Source organism: Carettochelys insculpta, chromosome 18, assembly GCF_033958435.1.
Source record: "Carettochelys insculpta isolate YL-2023 chromosome 18, ASM3395843v1, whole genome shotgun sequence".
NCBI classification, from domain to species: domain Eukaryota; kingdom Metazoa; phylum Chordata; order Testudines; family Carettochelyidae; genus Carettochelys; species Carettochelys insculpta.
In genome coordinates this window covers 8968091-8992027 of record NC_134154.1, presented here as the reverse complement: position 1 = coordinate 8992027, position 23937 = coordinate 8968091, and the positions used below count along the sequence as shown (strand labels likewise).

The following is a 23937-nucleotide window of genomic DNA, read 5'->3' as shown; positions in this document are numbered from 1 at the left end:
TATGGCAGTGAGGGCTACCACATGCCCACCCTCAGCGAGGGGGTTATCCCCTCCTAACCCAGCCCCCAGCAGTGTCACGGCGGGGCCTCCTCCTCGCCTTCCCCCTAAGTTTTCCCACCCCTGAGCAGAAAGAATGGTAATAGGGGCGCCAATACTGCAGCGATGTCATGTGCAAGATGTCACTGTCATAGGGGTGCACATAAAATTAATGTGGCAGTTGGGGCGCCACAGGGATGAGAGTGTGGGATGGGCTATGGGCTGGGGCAGAGGGTTAGGGTGGAAAAGCGTGAAAATTCCAGCTTGGGGTGTGGGCTCTAGGGTGTCACTGGAGTTGAGGGGCTGAGGGCTGGATCAGAGGGTTGGGGTGAAAAGATTCTGGCTGGGGGATGAAGGCTCAAGGCATGGGTGGGGATGAGGGATTTGGAATGCAGGAGGGTGCTCAAGGTGGGGCAGATGGTTGGGGGTCAAGCTTACCTGGGTGACTTCCTGCTGGAGTTGGCAAGGAAGGGTCCCTTTCTGCTGTCTCTTGCTGCTCTATGCTGGGGTGAAGTGAGGAGAGGTTCCTTTTTGGGCTCTCTGGAGGCTTCAGGTCCACTGAAGCCCTGAGCCCCTGTGTAGTTGTAAGCTTGGGTGGGCTACACTTCATTGTCTTTCTCTTGGGCCCTGAAACAGACCGCAGCTCCCACAGGAAAGTAGGTGGAGACCCAGAGTTCAGCCCCTAAGGATTTTCAGCAACCATTGCTCAGGGTCAACCTTCCCAAATTCAAGTCCCAAAAGGAACTAAATAAAACTACTTTTTAATTAGTGAAATCTCTCTTTCTCTGTATATATTAGAGTCACTCTGTGCTATGTTTGTGCCAAGAACTCTCTTAAACCGTAAGAGCTATGACCACAAAATTTGGTATGCAGGTTCCTCTTACCCTAACTTAAACCAAGGTCAGTGTTTGGTTGTATCTGGAAAGTGGGAAATGCCTGAAAACCCAGGGTTTCTCAGAACGTGGAAAGGGAGCGGCAGATAGGAGGGATGCGATACTGAAAGTGCCCGCTGGGGGCAGCTGCAGCACCAAGAGAGAGGCCAGCAGGGCTGTAGCTCCAGCATCTCACCTGCCTCAAAGACAGGGTAAGTACCTCCCCTGCTACAAACCCAGAGCCTTCCCCTCCCCCTGCCCGCTGTAGAGCCTATAGGGCACAGGTGGACTTCTGTAGAGGGGGCAGTCCCCCGATGGCTTGTGGGCCATGGGAATCCAGGAGGTGCTGGATCCAGGGAGCAGCCAGCAAGGTTCTCTTGGCCCACCCAGACAGCTTGCAGGCAATTCAGGGGTGCTGGAGGGAAGGACAGCTAGAGGGGGTATAGGCCCTGGAGTCTGGCCCTGCAGGCTGTAAGAGGTTAGCCCCTGGAGTCTGCTCCCCCCACCCAGCAGCCTGTAGATGACAGAGGTGCTGGGGGCAGCTCCTGGAGCCTGGCCTTTCCAAGACAGCCTGCAGGCCATGAGGGAGTAGCTGGAGGGGGGCAGTTGAAGGAGGAGCAACCCCCTCCAGGCAGGCCCCCCTCCAGATGGTCTGCAGATAGCCGGGGGATGGAGAGCAGCTGGTGAGAGAGTGGCTTTCCAGAGCTTGGCTCCCCCTTCCCCAACCAGAGAGCCTGCAGACTGTGGAGGGGGGAGTGCAGCAGGAGAAGGGGCAGCCCCCAGACAGCCTGCAGACTACAAGAGCAGGTGCTGGAAGCCGAGGGCAGCCTCTTGAATGTGGCCCTACCCAGACAGCCTGCAAGCTGCAGGGAGGCTGCTAGAGAGAAGGGACAGTTGGAGAGGGGCCTTACCCACCCAGACAGCCTGCAGGCCGTAGTGGCAGCTGGAGGGGGACAAAGCTTGGAGCCTGGCCCTTCCCCAGAACCCTGGAAGCTAGAGGGTCTTAGAGAGGGCAGGATGACCCTGGAGCTTGCCCACTTCAGACATCCTGCAGGTTGCACAGGAGGGGGGTGCCTGCTGGAGGATGTGAGCATCTCCAAGAGCCTTCGCTCCCCCACAGCCAGCAGACTGAATGGGGGTCACTGGAGGCTGGGAGCAGCCTATAGCCTTGACCTCACTTCAACAGCCTACAGGTCATGGCAGTGGGGCCTGCAGGAGGGAAGAGCAGCCCCCAGAGCCTGCCCAGCCCTTGGAGTGCCTTACCACACAGGCTGCTGTGGGTAGCCCCCAAAGTGTTGCGCCCCAGACCGCTGCAGGGCCAGGGTGAGGGCAGCTGGAGGCCAGAGTTAGCGCTGCCCTGCTTGAAACAGGTTGCAGGATGGAGTGGCCACTACCCCAAGCAAAGACCCCTTGGAGAAGCTGAAGTCCTGTGGGCGTCAGCAGGATAGGGACTGTCCCCAGAGGCTGCAGGCCAAGGGGGGCAGCTGGAGGCCAGGGCCAGCCTGCAGCACCCCATACCCCACCTGACAAGTGTGCAACCCCAGCTTGCTTCCTCCCAGGAGGAGTCACTGGATGGGGTGCACAGGCCTGGACCCCTGGGAGGAGCTGCTGCCTTTGCAGTGTCACCCTCACTGCCACAGTGGGGTGCAGTGTCACCCCACTTCAACACGCCTGTCCTGAGACCCCTGCCCTGATTTATGTACCCCACCCCTCTACCTTGAGCTTTGCCCCTTTGAGCCCCTGCCAACTCTGTCCCAAGCCACCCACCACCTGCCCCTCCTCACCCCAAATGCTCACTCCAGCCTTCATTTTTCTTCATTTTAGAAATATTCTATAATTGAAAACAGTGTTAATTTTTCATTTATTTTCAAAAAATTACCTCAGTTAAAGAGCTGAGCAAAGCCAAGTAAAGCTGCTGGTCTGTGATATATATTTTAGAGTGCATCTATCTGTGCTGGCTCAAGAGCCCCTCTTAATTGGAGTGTTAGACCATGCCATTTGGTATGCAGGTTCCTCTGACCCTAGCAACACTTTGGGGGCTACCGCCCTACTATTCCTGATATCTACATCTCATAGAGCTGGAAGAAACCTTGGGAGGTCATTGAGTCCTCTTGGCAGGATCAAGCACCCTCCCTTTTTTTTAATTTAAAAAAAAGTCTATTTGTCCCAGTTCCTTAAGTGGCCCCCTCAAGGATCAAACTCACAACCCTGCATTTAGCAGGTCAGGGCTCAAATCACTGAGTTATTGCGCCCCTTCCCCCCATACCTCACACACATTGCGAAGCACATAACAAGCCCCCACAACAAAGAGAATGTTGGCTTCACTGCGGCTTAAATAGGTCAGCAGGCACCTGAACTTGGCTTTTAAATGGTCAAAGACACATTCTACCACCCTTCTGCACTTGTTCAGCCTGTAACTGAAGAGCTCGTTACTGTGGTCCAGGGTGCCTGTGTACATCTTCATGAGCCAAGGGAGCAAGGGGTAAGCAGGGTCACCAAGAATCACTATGGGCATCTCCATGTCCCCAGTGGTAATTCTCTGGTCTGGGGAGAAAGTTCATTCTGGAGCTTTCTAAATAGACCAGAATTCCTAAAGATCACCCATGCTGATGTCAGTGAAACGACCTTTGTGATCCACCAGTGCCTGCAACTCCATGGAGAAATAACCCTTGTGGTTTACTGTTTGGCCCAGTTCTGGCACTGTGACTTCCTGCAAGAGGACCACATTCACGTAATATCATCAACTCCTTTCCCTCTCCTGCTGGCCAGCTAGTCTTCTCCGCTTGGATGGGCTGATCCTGCTTTCGTTCTGTCCTGATTGCCACTGTCTGCCTGTGTCCTCAAACTGTTTCAGGTAGAACTGTGCAGCAAGATGCTTTGTCATTACTTTAAGTGCAAAGAAGGCAGCTGTGATTTCAGAAGCAAGAAACACTAGGTAAATTAAATGCACAGCAGTTTCCAGAGGCAGCCGAATGATGTGCTCGTCCGTGAGGAGAAAAAGCAGGAGGGGCAGCTGTATGAGGAAGGACAGAAGCAGGAATCCAGCAAGTTCAGGTACCTGCAGAGGCACAGGAAGATGAGAGAAGAGTTTGAAAATGCCTCAGCAAGCATTAAAAAGGGAAGCTTTGGGACTGTGCTATCAAGGGTATATGTGGTGTGACTTGGAGCCTAGGACTAGGAGTTCTGTGCTCTAGAACAGTCATAACCCCTGAGTATTACTATAAGGGCCTCTCCATTTCTCTCTTTGGTTGTCTGCTTAACCCTCCAATGGGGCCCAGCTAAAGTCTTCTAGGACTTTTGTCCCAAAGGAGAGTCAATTGACTTAAGTTGTCCACTAACAGATCTTGCTGAGCTAAGGAAGTGTAGCTCAGTGGGCAGGACATTATTGTAGCACTTAGAATACCAAGGTTTAATTCTCTGCTTTGCCACAGACATCCTGTGTGACTGGGGCAAGTCACTTAGACTTTGTTTGGACAAATAGTGCTCAGTAAACCAAAGTGTAAATTTATCTTGCATTAAGTATCCACGAGGACTCTGCTCTACTTTGTCTCCCCCACTTTGTCTGCCCTGCTTGACAATTCTGTTTACTGCTTACATGTAAATTAAGTAGAGCCCATGTTTGTTTGTTTGATACAGGCTTCTCTGTCAACCTCCATTTGGAATCTGTGTTAACACTAAATGGTGAAATCTTCTAAATTTCACAGATAATCTTGCCACATACATTCCAACAGGACATTAATGAAGGAAACAGAATTCTGTTCTGTTGCACTGGCCATCACCTACAGCCACTAACTAAAACCCCTCCAGTGCATCATAAATGATCTACAACCCATGCTGGACAATGAGCCCTCATTCTCACAAACCTTTGGAGGTAGGCCAGTTCTCGGCTACAGAGAGCCTGCCAACCTGAAGCAAATTCTCATCAGCATCTATAAACCACACCACAGTAAGTCCAACTCAGAGATTCAGTTCTTACCCTATTTCCATGAATTGTCAAGAGGGGACTATTCTGGGCAAGCCACCAAGCATTGTTATCAGTAGAATTTGTAGGTTATTAAATCTGGAGCCATTGGGTTCATTTACCTCTGATCACTCAGTTACATTCTCCTAATCCCAGCTCCATCTCAGGGAGAATCCCAACCATCCCCAGCCAGGCCTCCAGATCTCAGCCATTGTCTGGTGAGTGTAAGAAACTGGCCTCTTGCGCACACAGATTTGAAGCAGAGCCTATGTGAATTCAAGGCACAGCTGCATCTTTCCATTCTAACTAGCACCAGCCAGGGCATGAGAGCTGGAATTGCCTCTAGCTTGGGCTGTCAGGCAGCCTCCAGTTGCAACTACAAGTCCACATCCCCATTTGGTGTGTTGGGAAGCAGGGAGGGGCTGTGAGCATGGGTGCCAGGTTGCTATAATTTTTGGTGGTGCCGAAAAGGAGTTCAAGCAGAGCCCATGCTGTCCACACAACCACCCCAGGCCCGTGCTTCAGGGGGTGAATCGTCCAGGACCATCTGGGAGGTTAGCTGGAGATGTGGTGCCAGCAGTAGAGAGGGACCCAGACTGCCTTGCCCCCACAGCACACACCACAACTTACCCCCAACTCTTCCTGCACCATCTATACCCTTTCCCCACCCTGCACCTCCTGAAGCATTGGGCCTTCCAGAGTTGCCCTGACCTGTTCTAGGGATGGGAGGGTTCTGGAAATATCAGCCCAAACTTTGGCGGAGACAGACCTACGTTCCTCGCTACTGGGGGATCAAGAGCACCCTGGGCTCATAGGTCTATGATTGTGGAGGGTGGCTGGGGGAAGGCTCCTGGCAGGTATCAGAGTGTTGTGTTATTTGTATTGCATTCAAATGGCCAGATGCTCCTATTCGCTAGTCTACTATCCCTGCCTGGCATCTGGGCCAGTAAAGCCCCAGAGCATCCTGGCCCTTTTGTGCTTGGTGGAGCTCTTTCCCTCCCTGGATTGTGAGGTTTGCTCCCAGCCCTGGGAGCAGGGGCTGCAGAAGAATGCATGAACAAACAGCGACCCCAGTTCTTACCGTCTCTTGCAGATTTCCAGTGTATCCAAGATACAAGCGAAACCCTTCGGCTAAAATGAGAATCAAGAAGGCAGCAGCAAGAAGGAACTGATAGTAACAAGGCAGCAGGCCATACTGTAACAGGAAAGCATTACTGACAGACCATCCCTATTTCATCACACCATATCCAGGCTGTTGGCCTGTCCCTGGCAGCAGCAGGGTGACCAAGTTGCTAGGACCATGATTCCTGTGGTACAGATGAAATCATGTTCCCGGTTTAAGCTCTAGGTGAGGGGTTCCTGTGCTGGCCCTTTCCCTAGCTTCACCATCTCCCTGGAGTCCCCCAGTCCCTCTGCTGGGGATTCATGGCTCCATGAGACACTGGCCAGCTGTCCCTGGATGTAGGCTTGCCTGGCAGACTGCAAGAAAAGGGCTAGGGCACTGAAGGAATGCATGAGGTGAGACTTCAACCAGCTTCCTGGCTCTAACCCCCTAGTTATATGGTACCTTTAATGCCAGCATTATCCCCTCTGACAGGCACCAGAATGGGAAGTAGAAGACATTGAAGCACAGCATCATCTGAAGAGGCAGGCTGGACAGTACCTCATGCCCTAAGCCAGAATGAAAGGCAGAAGGTAAGCAGGTCTCCCATTACCACACTGCAAATCCCTGTCTCGCAGGACACCTACCCCACATTTAAACAGTTTTCTGTGACTGCAGCCTGCCCTGCACAGCACACAGATACTGTCTATGAACATAGGAACGTGGCCCTCTAAGGGATCAAGCTGGGCCAGGGCCATGAAGCTCTGTTTTTGTTGCTGGCGGTCAGTAGCACCAGCTGTGCCACATTTGTGGCTGGTGCTTTTGTGATTCCCATCTAAATCTTGGCATCGGCAATATCTGTCGGCAGGAGTTCTGCAGGTTTGTCACACAAAGCTGTAAAAACAATTCCCTTTTTAATCAGCTTTATGCTTGTTGCCTCCATTTCATTGAATGCCCCTCGTTCTTGTATTAGAGTTAAGGTCAATAGAGTTAAGAGAGGACCATTGTGATCTGACTTGTACGACAAGCCAGAGAGCCCCTCCTCCCCCTCCCCCACAAGAAGTTCCTGATCAGCCAGTCCACCTCTCTCCTTATTCATCCTCTACAATCTCAGCCCTTGCAATCGCTCTGTCACATACCTGCTGGCACCACACCTTGGAGTCCATCTCCTGGAGGGTGTACCTTACTATGTGAGGCCCCTCACAATGAGCACTCATGTGGGGCAGGCCAGGAAGGCTGGAGCTGATGCTACTCAGAACTCTGCCTCTCTCCAAACACATTATAGGAGACAAAAGCCTCTGTGCACAGAATAAAGCAGGGCACATTTTCACTTTGCAGCAGTAAAAGCAAAAGCAAACTCCCAAACACACTCCTGAAGCAGAGCCTCTGTAATCTATGCTCTAAGCCACACTAGATCTGGAGCAGGCAGAGCAGAGATCAGGCAGCTCCAGGCCTGGGCCCCAGGATTATTGTGCTACCAAATACCTGGATGGTAGATCTGGGCAGCTCCACAGTCCCTGGTTTTATTGTTGATGAACAGAGATCCACTGAAAGTTGTCAAGCCCCTTCGCATATTGTGTGGCAAAGCCATCAGCAACAGCTGAGCCTGCTCTTCTTCTTGACCTGGATACGACAGTATTAAAGAGAAGGTCTTTATCTTTAATTATAGGGCTGGCCTTCGAAGCTGCCAGCTGTCCACTGCTTGGGGATAAATCTATGTGCTGTGAGGGAATATAGCACAGAAAGCAAAAGAGTTCTGGGCAGGTGTTGCCTGATTTATCGATTGCATAAAGATTATATTGCTGATTAAATATTCCCAGTAAGCACCTGGATTTGTTAGGTTCTGGGAGCTCAGACTCCATATTATCTGAATTCCTGTTCAGTGGGAACCTGGTGTGCACACTTTGGAAATCGTACTATATTTAAAAATGTATTAGTACAGGTCAACAAGTTATGAACACTCGAACCCAGCAAGGTAGTCAGAGATAATACAGAATAAGCTAAACATCCACAGACCTACACCAGTACCTTACAAAACAACCTGATGTATTAGCCGATGTTGATGATGAAGGGGAAGTTACCTCCAATGCATCTCACCAAACATGTAGACCATGATGTGTTACCCTGACACCACTATGCCTAACCCATATTCAGGAGGGGTTCTGAACCTTTTCATTCCTCGCCCTACTAGTGTTGGAGTGCCCTTCTCCCTTAGGTTATTAATTCTTTTATGTCAATCTTATTGACGTGTGCCAATCACTTACTAGGAGATTCTTGTGGTCAGACATCTACTGGTGTTCCTACCTTTGAAATGTCCCAAGCTGGGATCAAGTAGGGTCTTGCGGTTACCTGTCAGCCCTGTAGTCCCTGTGGCTTTCCACCCTGTGCTGTCTTGTGATCAGGGATTATTCCTGGTTAGTTATTTATGCTTGGGCCTTTGGGGCCTTTTGCTTTGATTAATTTAGCTTTGTTGTTGCTTTAAAGGCCATGAGGCACCTTGCACTACTGCCTTAACTTGCACCTATGCTTCACCTAGCAACTGCCTTCAGATACCATAGCTACACAGGTGAGCTCCCCGGCTAGTGCTGTGGCCACCAATGGTGGGACTCTGTAGCCCTAATGGGAGAGAGATTTGTTGGAGAGACTTGGCCTTTAGAATGGCTCAGCAGCCTGCTGAGTTGACCAGCCCTGGCTCAGCAGCCAATTCCCAGCTTGTTCCAGTGGTAATGCATTGACTCCTGTGGGCAGTGAATCCCTCTCCTGCTAGGTCACAGGAGCCAACAGTAATGGAAACTGTTAAAGAACAAATTAAATTATAGTGATGGCCAGTCAAATATTATTGAGGGAGAAACACCAAGATGGACCTTGAACTCCATCTAAGACAGCATCAGGATAGAACCAAGCCCAATGGTGGAGGCAGTAGGACTCAGGGAACAGCACTATGGTCATGCATGGAAGAATTACTATTCTATTACTATGACCATTGTGACCTCAGCATAACCAGTGAACGACAGGCCTCAAGGGCTGAGGCCCAGCCGTTCAGCGGCAGATACAAGCTATGCAGCTCAAACCAACAATGACCATCTGAAGTTGACAGAGGCAAATACAGGAGACCTGCTACCAGATGGCTGAGACCAATAGCACGAATGGGAGCAAAATAAGCCACAGCCGGCTGAAGAGTTGTGAGGTTGTCTGGTCACCTCAAAGATTCTATTGCCCCTTGAATTTAGCTGCCTAATATGGAGCAAGGTGATAGAATAGTTGTAAATAAAAAACATTTTATGCATCCCTGTATGTTCCTGTAGTTAGTACTGTGTGGAGTGCTATCTGCTGGCGCAAAGAGGGGGTCTGTAGCATCTACATAATGAGATTCTAGGATGGTCGCTCTGGAGACTAAAATTTCTGTAGAGTCAGTTGAATTGATGGAAACAGCTACAAGCACATTTGTGAGCACTTCCTGTTCAAAACACTGTTGCTTCTTTCTGAGTTGAGTGGCCAGTCAAATTCTGGGGCCTCAGGGATATTTCATCTAGAAGCAGAAATTGCTGGCATCTGGCAGGCTTGTCCATGCAGTCTTGTTTTACTTACAGGGAATGTACAAAGTCCTTCTCTGAGCACAGGACAAACGGATCGGTTCTTTTCATCCCCAAGCATCTTTAGCCAAGAAAACAAAATGCTCTCTCTAGCTTTTACCCAGTCACACAGTTCTCCCAGCAGAACACAATCCACATACAACACAACAGCCCACAGTAAAAACGAGAGCTCTCAGCCACACACACAATAACTCCAAACGTCACTCTGCAGTCTAGAACGCCTCTGAGTCAGCCTGAAGGGATGCAAACAGATACAAACATAGTTCAGAGCTCCTTGTGACCAGCTTCTGACTGCTTCCTTCTCTCCCTGCTCCCACTGGCCGCGTCTACACTTGCACGCTACTTCGAAGTAGCAGCGCCAACTTCGAAATAGCGTCCATCACGGCTACACGTGTTGGGCGCTATTTCGAAGTTGAAATCGACATTAGGCGGCGAGACGTCAAAGTCGCTAACCCCATGAGGGGATGGGAATAGCACCCTACTTCGAAGTTGAACGTCGAAGTAGGCCATGTGTAGCCAATCGGCATCCCGCAACATCGAAATAGCGGGGTCCGCCATGGCGGCCATCAGCTGAGGGGTTGAGAGACGCTCTCTCTCCAGCCCCTGCGGGGCTGTATGGTCACCGTGTGCAGCAGCCCTTAGCCCAGGGCTTCTGGCTGCTGCTGCGGCAGCTGGGGATCCATGCTGCATGCACAGGGTCTGCAACGAGTTGTCGGCTCTGTGGATCTTGTGGTGTTTAGTGCAACTGTGTCTGGGAGGGGCCCGTTAAGGGAGCGGCTTGCTGTTGAGTCCACCCTGTGACCCTGTCTGCAGCTGTGCCTGGCACCCTTATTTTGATGTGTGCTACTTTGGCGTGTAGACGTTCCCTCGCAGCACCTATTTCAATGTGGTGGTGCCCAAAGTCGAAGTTGAACGTCGACGTTGCCAGCCCTGGAGGACGTGCAGACGTTATTCATCGAAATAGCTTATTTCGATGTTGCTACATCAAAATAAGCTACTTCGATGTAGCGTGCACGTGTAGACGTAGCCACTGTGTGCACCTTTGGGCATGTAGCCAATAGCTTGTAAGCTGTGCAATGAAGGGACTGTCTATTACGGTGTGTCTGTACAGGGTCTAGTGCAATGGGGCCCTGTTCTTCATTGTTTCCCATCTAGGATATATGCATGAGAACTTGCTCAGTAATAAGGTTTGTAAAGTGGACTATTCCCATGAGCCAGCTGTAAATCTTACTAGAGGGTACAAAGTGTAGTAGTTTGGGAGATCACCAGGGAGATGTAGGATTAGTTCTTAGTTCTACCATAGATACCTCATGTGGCCTTGGTCATGTCATTTAGGACCAGATTTGTAAAGGTCCTAGCACCGGAAAAATAGATTTTTTTTAAACTTCCACCGGGTACCAATGTTTAGAGCTGCCCAGACATCTCACAGATATGATAAATATTACGTGCCTCAGTTTACCTTCTGGAAAACAAGGATCTTTACCTCCCTCATATGGATGAGGAGTCAACCTTGAAGAACCGCCAGTTACATGGACAGTGAAAGAACAAAGATCAGATGGGATAATAGCTGGACTATGTGGAAGGGAAGTAGAGGTATGGTAGGTTGCCTTATCCCCACTGTAACTTGATTTGGGCTTGGCTTCACAGAGGGAATTTAGCTGCAGGAGGGGTATTTGGGGAATGTATATTAGCTCAGTTAAAATCCAGCTAAGCCCTCTGGCTGAGTACAGTCATGAGAAGAAGCTGGAGTGGGAAAAAAAACGAACAAACAAAAAATCGCTGCTCATTTAAAGCAGCTCATTCTTACCAAACCAGGATTCCCAAACACTTTCTCTACCCAAGATTTTATTAAATTGTTCTTGTCATTTTTAGATGACTAAGGATCACACAGTCTAATCTCTTGTGCAACATAAGCCACAGAATTTCATTCCTTGATTCCTGCCTCTCTTCCCAGAGTTTGTTATGGAGCTAAAGCAAATCTTTTTGGGGAAAAAAAAGTCAGTTTTCATTTGAAGATCTGGGTGAAAAAGAATCCCCCAGGCTTCCTGGTAATCTGTCCCAGCAGTTAATTACACTCTGCACAGAAATGTACATTTGCTGCAAAATCCTTTAAGAATTACTGAATTGGGGTCAATTGTCTATTGTGGTGGAGCCCCACTCGCCCACTTTGGTCCCACACTTCCTGGTGGCCCTTCAGCACCTTAGAGGCTCACAGTGACCCTTTCACTGCCTCTTGTCTTTCCAGAGGTGAAGAACCCCACTTCTGAGCCAGACTCATCACAGGCAAGTCTTTAGCCTCAGGCAAAACCCCTCCAGCAGTTGTTGCTCCCCCTTAGGGCATGGGGCGGGGTGGTGAAAGCCCAGGCCCATGCACTACTCTGGGCTCCAGCCCAGGGACTCTGAAAAGAGGCAGCTGACGAGGATTCTCCTTTGCCATGGCTTCAGCAGCCTTTTCCCTGTATGACTGTTCCACCCCTCCCCTTTCACCTTCACTCAAGTATCTGGTTGGGCTTTCACCAAACCTCCGCTCTCTCAGCACTACCTCTACTCAGAGCCTGATCCACCCCTTCTTCTCCTTCCCCACTTCCATTAGATGGGGTGGCCACACTTGTGGGTGTGTCTACACTTGCATTCCTCTTTTGAAAGAGGTATGCAAATGAGGTAAAGCAACAATGTAAATGAGGTATAAATTTGCATATGTGACACACATTTGCATATTCTAATTTCAAAAGAGCTTCTTTTGAGAGAAGAAAGCCAGTGTAGACACTGCTCTTTCAAAGGTAAATCCATCTTCGAAAGAATCCTTCTTCCCTTTATTTAATGGGAAGAAGGATTCTTTCAAAGATGGGGCTTACTTTCGAAAGAGCAGCGTCTACGCTGGCTTTCTTCTTTCGAAAAAAAGCTCTATTGAAATTAGAATATGCAAATTCAATTTGCATACCTCTTTCGAAAGTGGAATGCAAGTGTAGACACACCCTTGTAAGATGAGCCTCCTGGCCTTAACTAGCCACAGTTGTCTAATTAGCCAGTTGTTACAAGCTAGCTCTTAGTGAGTCTCAGATGCCATCTATGCAGGAAACAGAAACCCACTCACCTGCTCTGTATCAGCCCTCCAGCAGGCTCCTATACACGTGTATCTTGAGTGCACCAGGATACAGACCCTCTCTAGGTTCCTCCAGGATCTATTTTTGAGATTCTGGCTGCACTTCTCCCTACACCTCTGATCGTTGCACACCCTGTCCATGGCCCCACAAAGTTGCAGGAACTCCTCATCAGCCTTCTCCTGGCCCTTGCTAAAGTAGCCATCTGTAACACCAGGGCTACGTCTACACTAGCCCCAAACTTCGAAATGGCCACACAAATGGCCATTTCGAAGTTTACTAATGAAGTGCTGAAATGCATATTCAGCACCTCATTAGCATGCGGGCGGCCGCAGCACTTCGAAATTGATGTGCCTCGCCGCTGCGTGGCTCATCCTGACGCGGCTCCTTTTCGAAAAGACCCCGCCTACTTCGAAGTCCCCTTATTCCCATGAGCTGATGGGAATAAGGGGACTTCGAAGTAGGCAGGGTCCTTTCGAAAAGGAGCCCCGTCGGGACGAGATGCGCGGCGGCGAGGCGCGTCAATTTCAAAGTGCCACGGCCGCCCGCATGCTAATGAGGGGCTGAATATGTATTTCAGCACTTCATTAGTAAACTTCGAAATGGCCATTTGAATGGCCATTTCGAAGTTTTTGGCTAGTGTAGACACGGCCCAGGAGGAGGATGCTGGATGTATGGGTGCTCTGTGACTGTGGGGCCTATTCCTGCTCCTCCCTTGTCTCATGCATGTGGGCAGAGTTCCTCTGGGCAGCATCCACCAGCTCCTTCAGTGTCTTCGGGGCCAGTGGGTGCTGTCCAGGTCTCCCTGCTCGGTGTCCCTTTCTGGCTCCCTCATTTTGGCCTTGTGACCTCCACAACTGTCCTTGTTTTTCTTTTTAGATGTCCCCTGTAATTATTTTTGGGGGAAAAATTATGGTCCTACATCCCACTGCCTTGGGTCTGCCACTATATATATGTATATTAGAGTGTGTGTGTTTTTGTCTGTGCTTCTGTGAGTCTGTTCAAGAACTCTTTCTAAGCCGTAAGAGCTCGGACCACCACATTTGGTACGCAGCTTTCTGTTACCGTAACTTAAAACAAGGTCAGGGGTTGGTCGTGTCTGGAAAATGTGACGTGCTGGGAATGGGGCTGTTTTCCAGAACTTGGAAAGTGAGAGGGCAGAGAAAGAAGAGGGATGCAAAAGGGAGGGGCACAGAGAGGAGACATTCAGAGTGCCCACTGAGGGGAAGCTGCAGGACCAAGAGAGAGGCCAGCAGGGCTGAGGCTCCACCATCTTACCTGCCCCAAAGACTGGGTAAGTAGTTCCCCTGCTACAAGCCCAGACCCTGCCCCTGCTATAGAAAGCCTGCTGGCTGCACAGGGGCTTCTGAATGGGGGAGCCCCAGACAGCTTGTGGGCCAGGGAAGCTGGAGGCCAGGTGCAGCCCCCAGAACCTCACCCCACCCATACAGCCTATAGGCCATGGGGCACTGCTGGAGGGGGCATTCCCCTGAAGCCTGCTCCTATGAGACAGCTTGCAGGCCAGGGGAGGGAGTGCTGGATGCCCGAGGTAGCCCCAGAACCTCACACCACCCAGACAGCCATGGAGGACTGCTGGAAGGTGGCAGGCCCCTTGCTCCTGGAGCCTGGTCCCTCTAGACAGCCTGCAGACCATGGGGGGCAGCTGGACAGGGAGACAGCCCCCAGATCCTGTCCCTGCCTGGACAGCCTGCAGGTGGCAGGGTGGGGAAGCTGGAGGGGGTTAGCCCCCGCCCCAGAGCCTGGCTCCCAGACAGCCTGAAGACTGTGAGGGGGCTGCTGGAGGGGGGCAGTTCCCCTGAACCTGGCTTTCCTCTAAGACAGCCTGCAGAGTACAGGGAGCCTTTGAAAGAGGGCAGCTCCCAGAACCTGGCCAGTCCCCGGAGTGCCCCTCCAAACAGGCTGCAGGGGCTGCCCCAAAGCACCACCCCCAGAGCAGATGCAGGATTTGGGGGCAGAGACAGCTGGAGGCTGGGGCCAGCTGGCACCACCCCAGCCACCACCCAAGAAGTGTGCAGCTCCACATACCCCTGTCTCGGGAGGAGTCACTGGCCAGGGAGCACTGTCCTGTCTCCCTGGGATGAGCCACCACTGGAGCAGCACCAGTCTCACAGCTATGGGCAACCTTGATAACTCCTACCACCTCCCAGCCCCCTGCCCTGAGTCCCCTGCCCTCACTTCTGCAACTGCCATGCCTTCTGCACCCTCATCCCTGTCTTGCGACACCACACACACCTTCCAACCTCTTGGCTTATGCTGCCCACCACCTGCCCCACCTTACTCCCTAAAACCTCATGCCAACCATAGTTTTTCTTCATTTTTGAACAATGCTATAATTGAAAAAAGTAGGTACATTTTTTTTTCATTTATTTTCAAAACATTACTTCAGTTAAAGACCTGAGCGATGCTGGTGCAAGGAATGTGGAAGCAGGCACTTGAGGAATGTGTTCTTTACTGATTACTTACGTGGGGGAGGAAGAGTTTCAGGGTGTGTCTGTGTAAATAAATAGTTGCTTTGTTTGCAAAACCTGCTGGGTAACAGGTGAAGCAGTGAGTCAACAGTGTGGCCTTGTAGACAAGAAAGCTAATGGCATGTTGGTGTGCATTATGTGGAGCATTTCCAGCAGATCTAGAGAAGTTACTATTACCTTCTATTAGGCGCTGGTGAGGCCACCTCTGGAGTATTGCATCCAGTTCTGGGCCCTGTCCCCCAGTATAGAAACAATGTGGATGCACTGGAGCGGGTCCAGCAGAGGACAATGAAATGATTGGGGGACTGGAGCACATGACCTATGAGGAGAGACTGTGGGATTTGGGCTTATTTAGTTTACAAAAGAGTGAGGGGCGATTTGATAGGAGCCTTCAACTTCCTGAAGGGAAGTTCTAAAGGGGATGGAGAGGGGCTGTTCATAGTAGCGACAAATGGCAGAACAAAGAACTAGTTACAGGGAGAGCGGCTAGGTTGGATATTAGGAAAAAACTATTCCACCAGGAGACTGGTGAAGCACTGGAATGCATTACCAGGGTAGGCAGTATTGCCTAGTGATCAGGGACCAGAGTTATGAGTCAGCAGGGGCAGAATCATTTTTCTGTTACTAGAGCCAGGGGTTGAAACAAAACTAGAGCTGGGAACTGGAGCTGGGGTCAGATTCCAAATGCCAAAGCTAAGGGCCATACCAGAGCTGGAGTTACATATCAGTGCCAGGACTGGTAACTGATGCTCAGCAGTGAGCCATAAGGCCAGGAACTGGAAGTGGAGCAAGGAGCAGAAGCATGTTGGGACCTGGTAGTGAAGGCAGAATCCAGGAGCAGAGCAGAAATCGGGAACAGGCATGATGCAGAAAGCAGACACAAGGTCCTTCTGGCGGCATGGCTGGACCAACTGGCGGGACTCTTGTAATCTGTTTTCCAGACTCTCAGTCATTGTTGCAGTTCTGAACCCAGCCTGACTTTCCAGCAACCTTCTGTAACTGGGCATTGTATATGTGCAGTTAGTTGTCCCAGCAGTGCCTGACACAAAGGTAACATAACTTTCTTACCTCTCATTGGTGTTCCCTTAGTCATACGTCTGAGACTTGCATTAGCCCCTTTAGCCACAAGATCATACTGGAAGGGAACGTGTTCAACTGGGTACATAATGCCCAAGTCCTTTTCAGACCCTGCTCTCCCGGCCTTGCCTGCCAGTGTTCCTAGATGCATGACCTTGTATTTGGTGGCATTAGCAAACAATCCAAATTGCCCTGGGTCAGTGACTTGTTGAACACACCCACTCTTTGTGCCACCTGCAAACTTTGTCTGCAGTGATTGTGTGTTTTCTCCCAGGTCATCGAGAAAGACAGTAACTAGCACTGGGCTGAAAACTGACCAGTATGAGACCCTATTCTTTGATGACTCCCCATTTGTGAGAAAAGCTCCTCAGCACGAAAATGGAAGGGTGGAAGATCTGGAGGCAGCTTAGCACAAATAAATTACAACAATAATCAGTTGGAAGTTTGGACTTTATTATGCAGGTTATATATTACATTCATCCATGCAGAGGGATAGATAAATATGCAGATTCTTCCTATGAGTGTCCACAGCAAGGAGAGGATTAGCCAACTGTAATCAGACTATTCATCAGTAAAGAGGATGACAACAGTAGATAAGATGTCTCCTTAGCTCCACTCTCTCACAAATTCTCTGCACTGCCCACTCCTCCCTTCACCCTCCTCTGACACACACTTATTATCCTACCATGAGGGGCTTCGTTCTAATCATGTTCATTGTAGCTTTTAAAATTTTGAATGCAATAAAAAGACCGAGTGCCCCATTAGAGTGTGCCCTCGAGCTGATTACAGTTAGCAGGGACATAACATAGCTCTGGGTGTGATGTTTCTCACATTGGTTTGCATCTAGCTCCTGTTAAAGTCAGTGGCTGCTGTGCATATGAAACGACAGGAGAACCAGCTCGGATTTCTTATGCATTGCAAAGTGCTGGTGGCTTTCACATTAAATAAGATTGCTGATGCATATTACTGTGTGTTTGGGTTAGCCTCTCCCTGCAGGCCAAATATGATTGCTTCTTCCTCATGGTAGCCTGTGGTGGCTCTATTCTGCATGGTGATGGTGGCATATATACCAGGGGTGTGCAAAGTTGGGGGGGGGACAGGCCCCCTCAGGAGGGTGTGAAATTTCATAAGGGGGGTGTGGTACAATCGGCTGCTGGGTGTCAGGCTCCTCTGTCTCATTAAAAATGTTGAAATACCTTACTGCTTTCATGTCTGTGTACTACTTACATACCGATTCATAAAAACAAAAAGCAGTCAAGTAGCACTTTAAAGACTAGCAAAATAGTTTATTAGGGTTAATTGCTAGTCTTTAAAGTGCTACTTGACTGCTTTTTGTTTTGATAGTGTATAGACTAGCACGGCTTACTCTCTGTTACCGATTCATAAAGATTTTACATTCTACAGACTTATTTTCTTACTCATGCTGAAAGGGCCTTTTTTTTAAACATGAACATAACCCAAATTTCTGTTAGTTTGGATTACATTACACTGGTTGAGGGGTGGGGGGGTAAGAGGGGCCTGTTAATTGCAGGGATGAAAAGTGGGTCCCAATGTGAAAAGTTTGCTGTCCCCTGGTATATATAACACACAAGCACAACACAGTGCTTTAAGGCAGCAAATGGATCTGGCCAAAAAATGGAAATTCAATTTCACACTACTATAGGTTGGGCTTGAAATTAATCCTTTTCTGGTCTTCAGGAATCCCCCCATTTCAGATCAAAGTTTTAGCTAAATTTTTATCAAAACCACTGTTTTTACCGAAACCTGACTTTTTGATAAATGAAAATTTTGGTTAAAAATGTCAGTTTTAAAATTCCTCCCAAAATTCCAGAGAAAATGGTCAGTTTCCATAAGATCAATTTTTATATCATTTCACATTGGACAAATAAATCTCACTTTTTCAAGGGAAAAAAATCTTACATTTGAAAGATGTTGACAAGCTTTAATAGCAAAGTAACAACAAATGATGTTTTCTAGTGTGGATACCCAATGTATGGCACCTAGGCGAGATTTTTTTCAAAGGCACAGATGAGATTGCTCATGGAAATGGCTAGAGAGGTCACTGCTTTTTTGCTGGAAGTTGCTCCCTTCAGAGGCCTAATGCTGGCACCAGCTCCTGCCCAAATTTCATCCTCCATTCACACTTCTTGTGGCTTGGCACGTAGCTTGGGCGAGAAGAGCCTCTGTGTGCATGGGGCACATAGGACATGGGCCTGGCAAGCACAGCTCATGGAAGCAGGGTGAGGGCTGTTTTGCTCCTTTGTTGTTAAACCAAAAGCCCGTTTGAATAAGGCTGAGTCAGTGAGCTGAAGAGACTAGAAAACACATGAAAGAGGCAGACAGAGCTGGAAGTGTGGTGGGACGCCAAAGAACTGGAGTGGGATAAAGCATAACCAGCTCTTGACAAGCCGAGCTGGGTCATTTGTTGGGGAACACAGCGTAACACGTAGCTGGGAAGTAGAAATCAGGTTCCCTGCAGGTTTCTGCAGACCCCACTCCTCCAACCAAGCCAGCTCTTGCTGCTCTCCAGCCTGCAGGCAGGGAGCAGCCATTGTTGCTCCCGCGGCTACTGCCTCTCTTAGGAGCAGGAAGCCTTCCTGGGCCTCCTGCAGATGGCCAAGTCCCTCTCCTCTTCCCCCCTCACTTCCCACCTGCTAAGAGAGCACTGGCTCCAGCTGCTCCTCTCTGCCTGGGGTTCACCCTTCCCTCCCTTGTCCCCATCTCTGAAAGCACAGTCTCTCTGCTCCTTCCCTCCTCCCTCATGAAAAAACCCTCTGGCTCCTGGGCTCTTTCAAAGAGGCAGCAGGGGCTTAGCTGCTCAGTTTCCAGCTGCCGCTAAGCTCATACCTTCCTCCCTACATTCACTGCTACCCCGCTTAACTAATATTAGGGATTTTCCCCATCCCAGGCCTTTGCTGAATGGAGAAAGAGGTGCTTTTAAAATGGGGTTCACTAACAGGGCAAGCAAAGCAGTATTTTACTGCACATGCTGGCTGAAGTGTTCTCCTGTAGCAGGCTGGGCTTGGCCACAACCAGCTCACTCGCTTAAAGGGGTTGAACTTATCTACATTAGAGACTGATGAATCTTAACACAGCCCTTGTGTATTCAGCAACATTTAAACAAACTTTTCACCTAGGCAGGATAAGGCCTCAATGGGGAAGGATGTGAACATACAGGACAGCTGCTCTGCGGGTGTTTCTAAAGATTTTAAAAGGAAATTGAATAACTAAGGAAAAGGATCTGCTCCAGGGGGTAAGTAAAGAGAGGGAGAGAAAGGATGATGTGTAAGCTCAACAGAGAGAGAGAGTATTACCAGTGCATGTCAATGCAGCAGCAAAGGGCACACATTCTCCTAGCCAGAAACGGAGCAGGATGAGGCTGGTTAAAAGCCAAGGTTCAGGAGGCTATGGAGCAACCACTATGGCAAGTAACAGGTAAAACCGGAAAATAGGCCAAAGGGGGAATATGAAGAGCAAATAAGCTTTAAAAACAAGCCAGACGAATTCTCAGTAAATGCTTTTGAGGGGGCTCACCAGTCTGCTGGGCACCAGCAGAGAAAGGAAGCAATTAAGAGGAATAAGGTCATGGCAGAGAAGTTAAATAATTTCTTAGCACCAGTGTACACCATAGAGGAGGTTGAGGATGTACCTGGTCTTCTCAGGACATGGAGACGAGAAGGTGGCAGAGTCACAATAGAAGCTACTGAAACAAAATGGTTAGGAAGGCTCTGACACTGCACATTGGTAAGTGTTCACAAAAGGAACCTTCAGAGGTACCAAGGCACTGGCTCATCTGGCCCATGAAACAAGTGGCTGAGACAAACACCTCCACCAAACGATTTAGGAGCCTAACAGCCCCTTTCAGGAGCGTGCTCTAACCAGTGGGCAATAGGCCATTGTGATCCAGCTCCTTCAGTCTGTCCTGTGGATGCTATTCCACTGTGTACAAATAATGAGATATGCATTGGGTCAGAGAGAGCGTGAGAAGGACTTCGCAGTCGTTGTCTGTCAAGGGAAGGAATAGGCACCCAGCTCCAACAAGGGATTTACAGCTGTGATTTAGACACCTGCTCCCTGGCAGAAGGAGGGCTTAATTTACAACCCTCGTCTAAGAATTGACTATTGGCTGCTTTAGGCAGCTCCCCTCTTAAGGTCTTTTGTGGATCCCATTCTTTGGTGCCATGCACCACATAGGGAGCCTGGGCAGCTAACCCAAAGTTTGTGGGTTCAGCTGGGTGCCTCAGGTTAGGTGCTGCAATACCCGGGATTATAACACTGAAGTTCCTTTGTGGATCTGGGCCCACCCTAGGTAATCGCTCATTAAGATAGCCACCAGACTGGAGGGAAACCGAAGTTGTACACACCCGTAAAAGCAACCTGAGAGTTACAAACCAGTCAGTGTCACTTCTGTATCAGGAAAATAGGTTGAAGCAACAATTAAAAGGAGAATTACAAATCCCAGAAAGAACATTTACGTCGTGGCTTCTGCCATCTAGTTTGACTCTCTGAAGGACTAACACAAGGTGTGGGGTAAAAAAATTGTGTACATGTAATTTAAGTGGCATTTCTAAAAGCTGTTGACAAAACCTCAACAACGGCCCATTAAAGAAACTGAATCGTCATGGAGTGAGGCAAAATGCTGACAGGAGCGTGATCAGAGGCCGGCTGAGAGAAAATAAAGGGTGGTGAAGGAATGAGCCATTTTCACCCACATGACGGTGAACTGTAGGCTGTCATGAGGTTCGGTACTGGAACCAGAGTGTAATAGAGGTATTAATGGTCTGGAAGAGCAGAGGTAGAAATTTTGCCAGACACAATTATTCAAATTAGTCAAGAAGGACAAAACAGAGAAATTTCAGAGGGCTCTAACCAAGCTGGTTGGCAGTACTGACACATGCAAGACAATGCACACTGGAGGGACTCTTCAGCACTTCACACAGTCCTCAGTTCAAACACTTACACACATAACCAAGCACCTGTGTAAATCCCACTGGCTTTCATGGGCCTTAACTTGTACCTACAGTTCAGGGTGTGCTTACGTGCCCTACCTGAATAGAACGGCTTTCCTAACTGCAAGTCACATATTGCTGGGATCGAAATGATCTGTCACAGCTCACGAAAAAGACCTGGGCATCGCTGTGACGAGCACTGGACAATCACACTGAAAAGACAATAATGCCACGTTGTAAGTCATTGACCCATTCCTGACTCACACACTGTGCTCTGTTCTGGTCAGGGCTGCTGACAGAGGGGGCAAAGGGGCAGTTGCCATGGGGCCCGGCCTTTCAAAGGGGTCTGGTCTGGGGATCTGGGCCTCTTTGACATGCTGTTAGGGCAGCTCTGCTGTTCTGCACAGCTGTGGGGGTCCCAGCAGCAGTAAGGACGACTGCCTGTGGCCCTGTCCATTTCCACCCCTGGCCCTAGCCCTTCCAGGGGTGCAGTCAGGCCCCCCCCCCACTTTGCCCCAGGGTTCACAGTGGTTGTTGGCCTTACTGGTTCTGGTTACTCCCTCTGAAAATAGGTGCAACAGAAATAGCAGGGACTAGCAATGACTGATATTGGCCCTGCTGTCGAGGCAAAGACTGCAAAGTTTACAGCAGAGCGAATAAAATAGCAAAGGACAACAAAGGACACATAAGCTCAGGGAATATTTTTATACAGTCATGATGGGGATGGAGCATCCACCTTACCTAATGTCTGGAGGGATGAAGCTGGATAAGGGGGCCGATTAACTGTTCAGACAGCGTGTGCAGAAGGCGACATGGAACAGGGATTTAAATGAGAAGATGGGACCAGCTGGGCAGGAACAGGAGAGGGTCTGGATAAACCAGGAAGCTGGCAACAGAGGCTTGGGCTGTGTGAAAGGAGTCGCTTTAGGAGAAGTGAGTTGCACCCGGAGCCGGAGGCAAGAAGTCTACAGTTAGTCCCAAGGAAAAGAGAGTTAGAAGGCTGGCAAACCTGGAGAAAAGGGGGAAGCTTAGGTCTACCCTTAGGGTGAAGCGAGCAAGGTGGTTGTCTTGGGCCTCGTACCTTCAGGGCCCTGTGCTCCAACTAAAAATAGCATCTACCACCCACTGGCCAGGCCCAGCAGCCAGCATGCCTCACTGGGACAGCTCTAAACCTGAGAAAGGAAAGGTAGGGAAAAGCTCACAAGGAAAGCAGCAAGGTGGGAGAGTACAGGCCTGGGCTGTTGGCCAGAGAGCTGCTGATCTGCGACCTAGAGTAGCTCATGGGCCTAAGTTAGCCCACCAGCCACTGGAGGAGTGGCATGGTCAGAGCTGTAAGGGGAAGATTTCACAGTGAATGGAGGAACTTTAATATTTACTCCTCCTGGCAGGGGAGGCTCTGGAGTGCCTTGACTGGAGGGACAAGTCCTGAGGAGGACACTGTGGGCCCTGAAGCACAAGGGGTCTTCTGGGTGAGAGGATGACAGGAGGGATACTGCCAGAGGTGGGTACTGTGCCTGGCCAGAGCTAATCCCTAGGAGAGTGAGGAAGATGTGCCACTAGTAGCAGGGCTTTTTTTGTGTCGGTACATGCCGGTATGCCATACTGGCACCTTGGAAGCCCCAGTCCAGCTGGATGGTGGGGGACCCTCCAGTCCCGCAGCTGGGAGCCAGCTGGGGTGTGGAGCCTCACTGGCAACTACAGTTCCAGAGAGCCGGCTGGGGCCAGGGGAACGCTGGCAGCCCTGGGACTGGAAGCCAGCAGCTCCGGCTCTGGTTCCATCAACTGTCTCTCAAGCCCCTGGACAATGGGTACTGTCTGAAACAGAATGCCCAACGACATGGGCCCCAGGTCTTTGTTCCTAAAACCCAACAGAACAGGGAAATGGTAGAGCACGCAGGCAGCAAGAAGCTGAGAAGGTAGGTTTCGGGCTGTCACTGAATAAGAAGCAAGATAAATAATAGATGACAAGGCACAGTCAGAAATCTCACTCAATAGCGTTTTGCACCTCTTTCCACTGAGGGGCAGGATCGAAGCAGCAGGATGGTTTATGCAAAATAAAAGTGTGCGGGGGCGGACTGTGAGGTTTGATCCGGCAGAAGCAAATTAGAGACTCAGATGACCAGATCGCATTTAAACAGAATGATCTGATAACATTCACCCCGCGATGCTAACAGAATTAGCTGAAATGGAATCAGAACCATTGGCAGTTCTATTGGAGATCTTATGGAGCTTCACAGGGCTGTTGTGGTCTCTCTTACATCGATGTAAATCAGGGGTAACTCCTCTGCAAAAACGGTTTTTGCACCAGCATAATTCCACTGTCAGTGAGTTCAAAACTGGCCTCTGGGGAGTTGGGAAAGAACGGAACACAGCCCATGTGTTTAAGAACTGAAAAAAAAAAGCAAGAGAGACCCCGGGGTTTACAGAACAGGGAGTTTCAACTTCTATACCCAGCAACTGCAAGCCACTAATGCAGAAATAAGCATATCCAGTCCCAGGATATACCCGGCTGAGGGCAACAGATTCAGGCTTGCTGGGCTACTTCTCTAAGACCAATTTAAGTCTAAGTTGCTGTGTAGCCCTGCAAGCCACAGTCTGTCGTGCTGATTCTCACTCCCATGTGCCCCCAGGGCTCAGGATTTATTCAGAGGTTGGGGATACAAGTGAAGTGATGTGGCTTGGACAGCAGGTCAGGACCTGAATGGGAGCACTTGGATGTGGCTGAAGCTGTCGGGGTGAGGACAACTCTCTGGATGG

At 49.7% G+C, this 23937-nt stretch overlaps 1 protein-coding gene and 1 long non-coding RNA gene across 2 annotated transcripts; one reads left to right on the top strand and one right to left on the bottom strand.

The window, feature by feature from the left end:
• Nucleotides 1–3648: 3648 nt before the first annotated feature.
• Nucleotides 3649–7562, bottom strand: LOC142022715 (transmembrane protein 17B-like). Its single transcript, XM_075012845.1, has 4 exons — nt 7457–7562; nt 6437–6540; nt 5951–6064; nt 3649–3966 (listed from the first exon to the last, which is right to left on the bottom strand). Exons 1-4 carry the CDS (start codon nt 7560–7562, stop codon nt 3649–3651), a joined length of 642 nt encoding a protein of 213 aa, XP_074868946.1.
• LOC142022716 (uncharacterized) lies at nt 6245–13833 on the top strand. The gene is made up of 3 exons (XR_012648025.1): nt 6245–6387; nt 6467–6564; nt 13805–13833. It is a non-coding gene; the product is annotated as an uncharacterized LOC142022716 (long non-coding RNA).
• The last annotated feature ends 10104 nt before the right edge of the window (nt 13834–23937 follow it).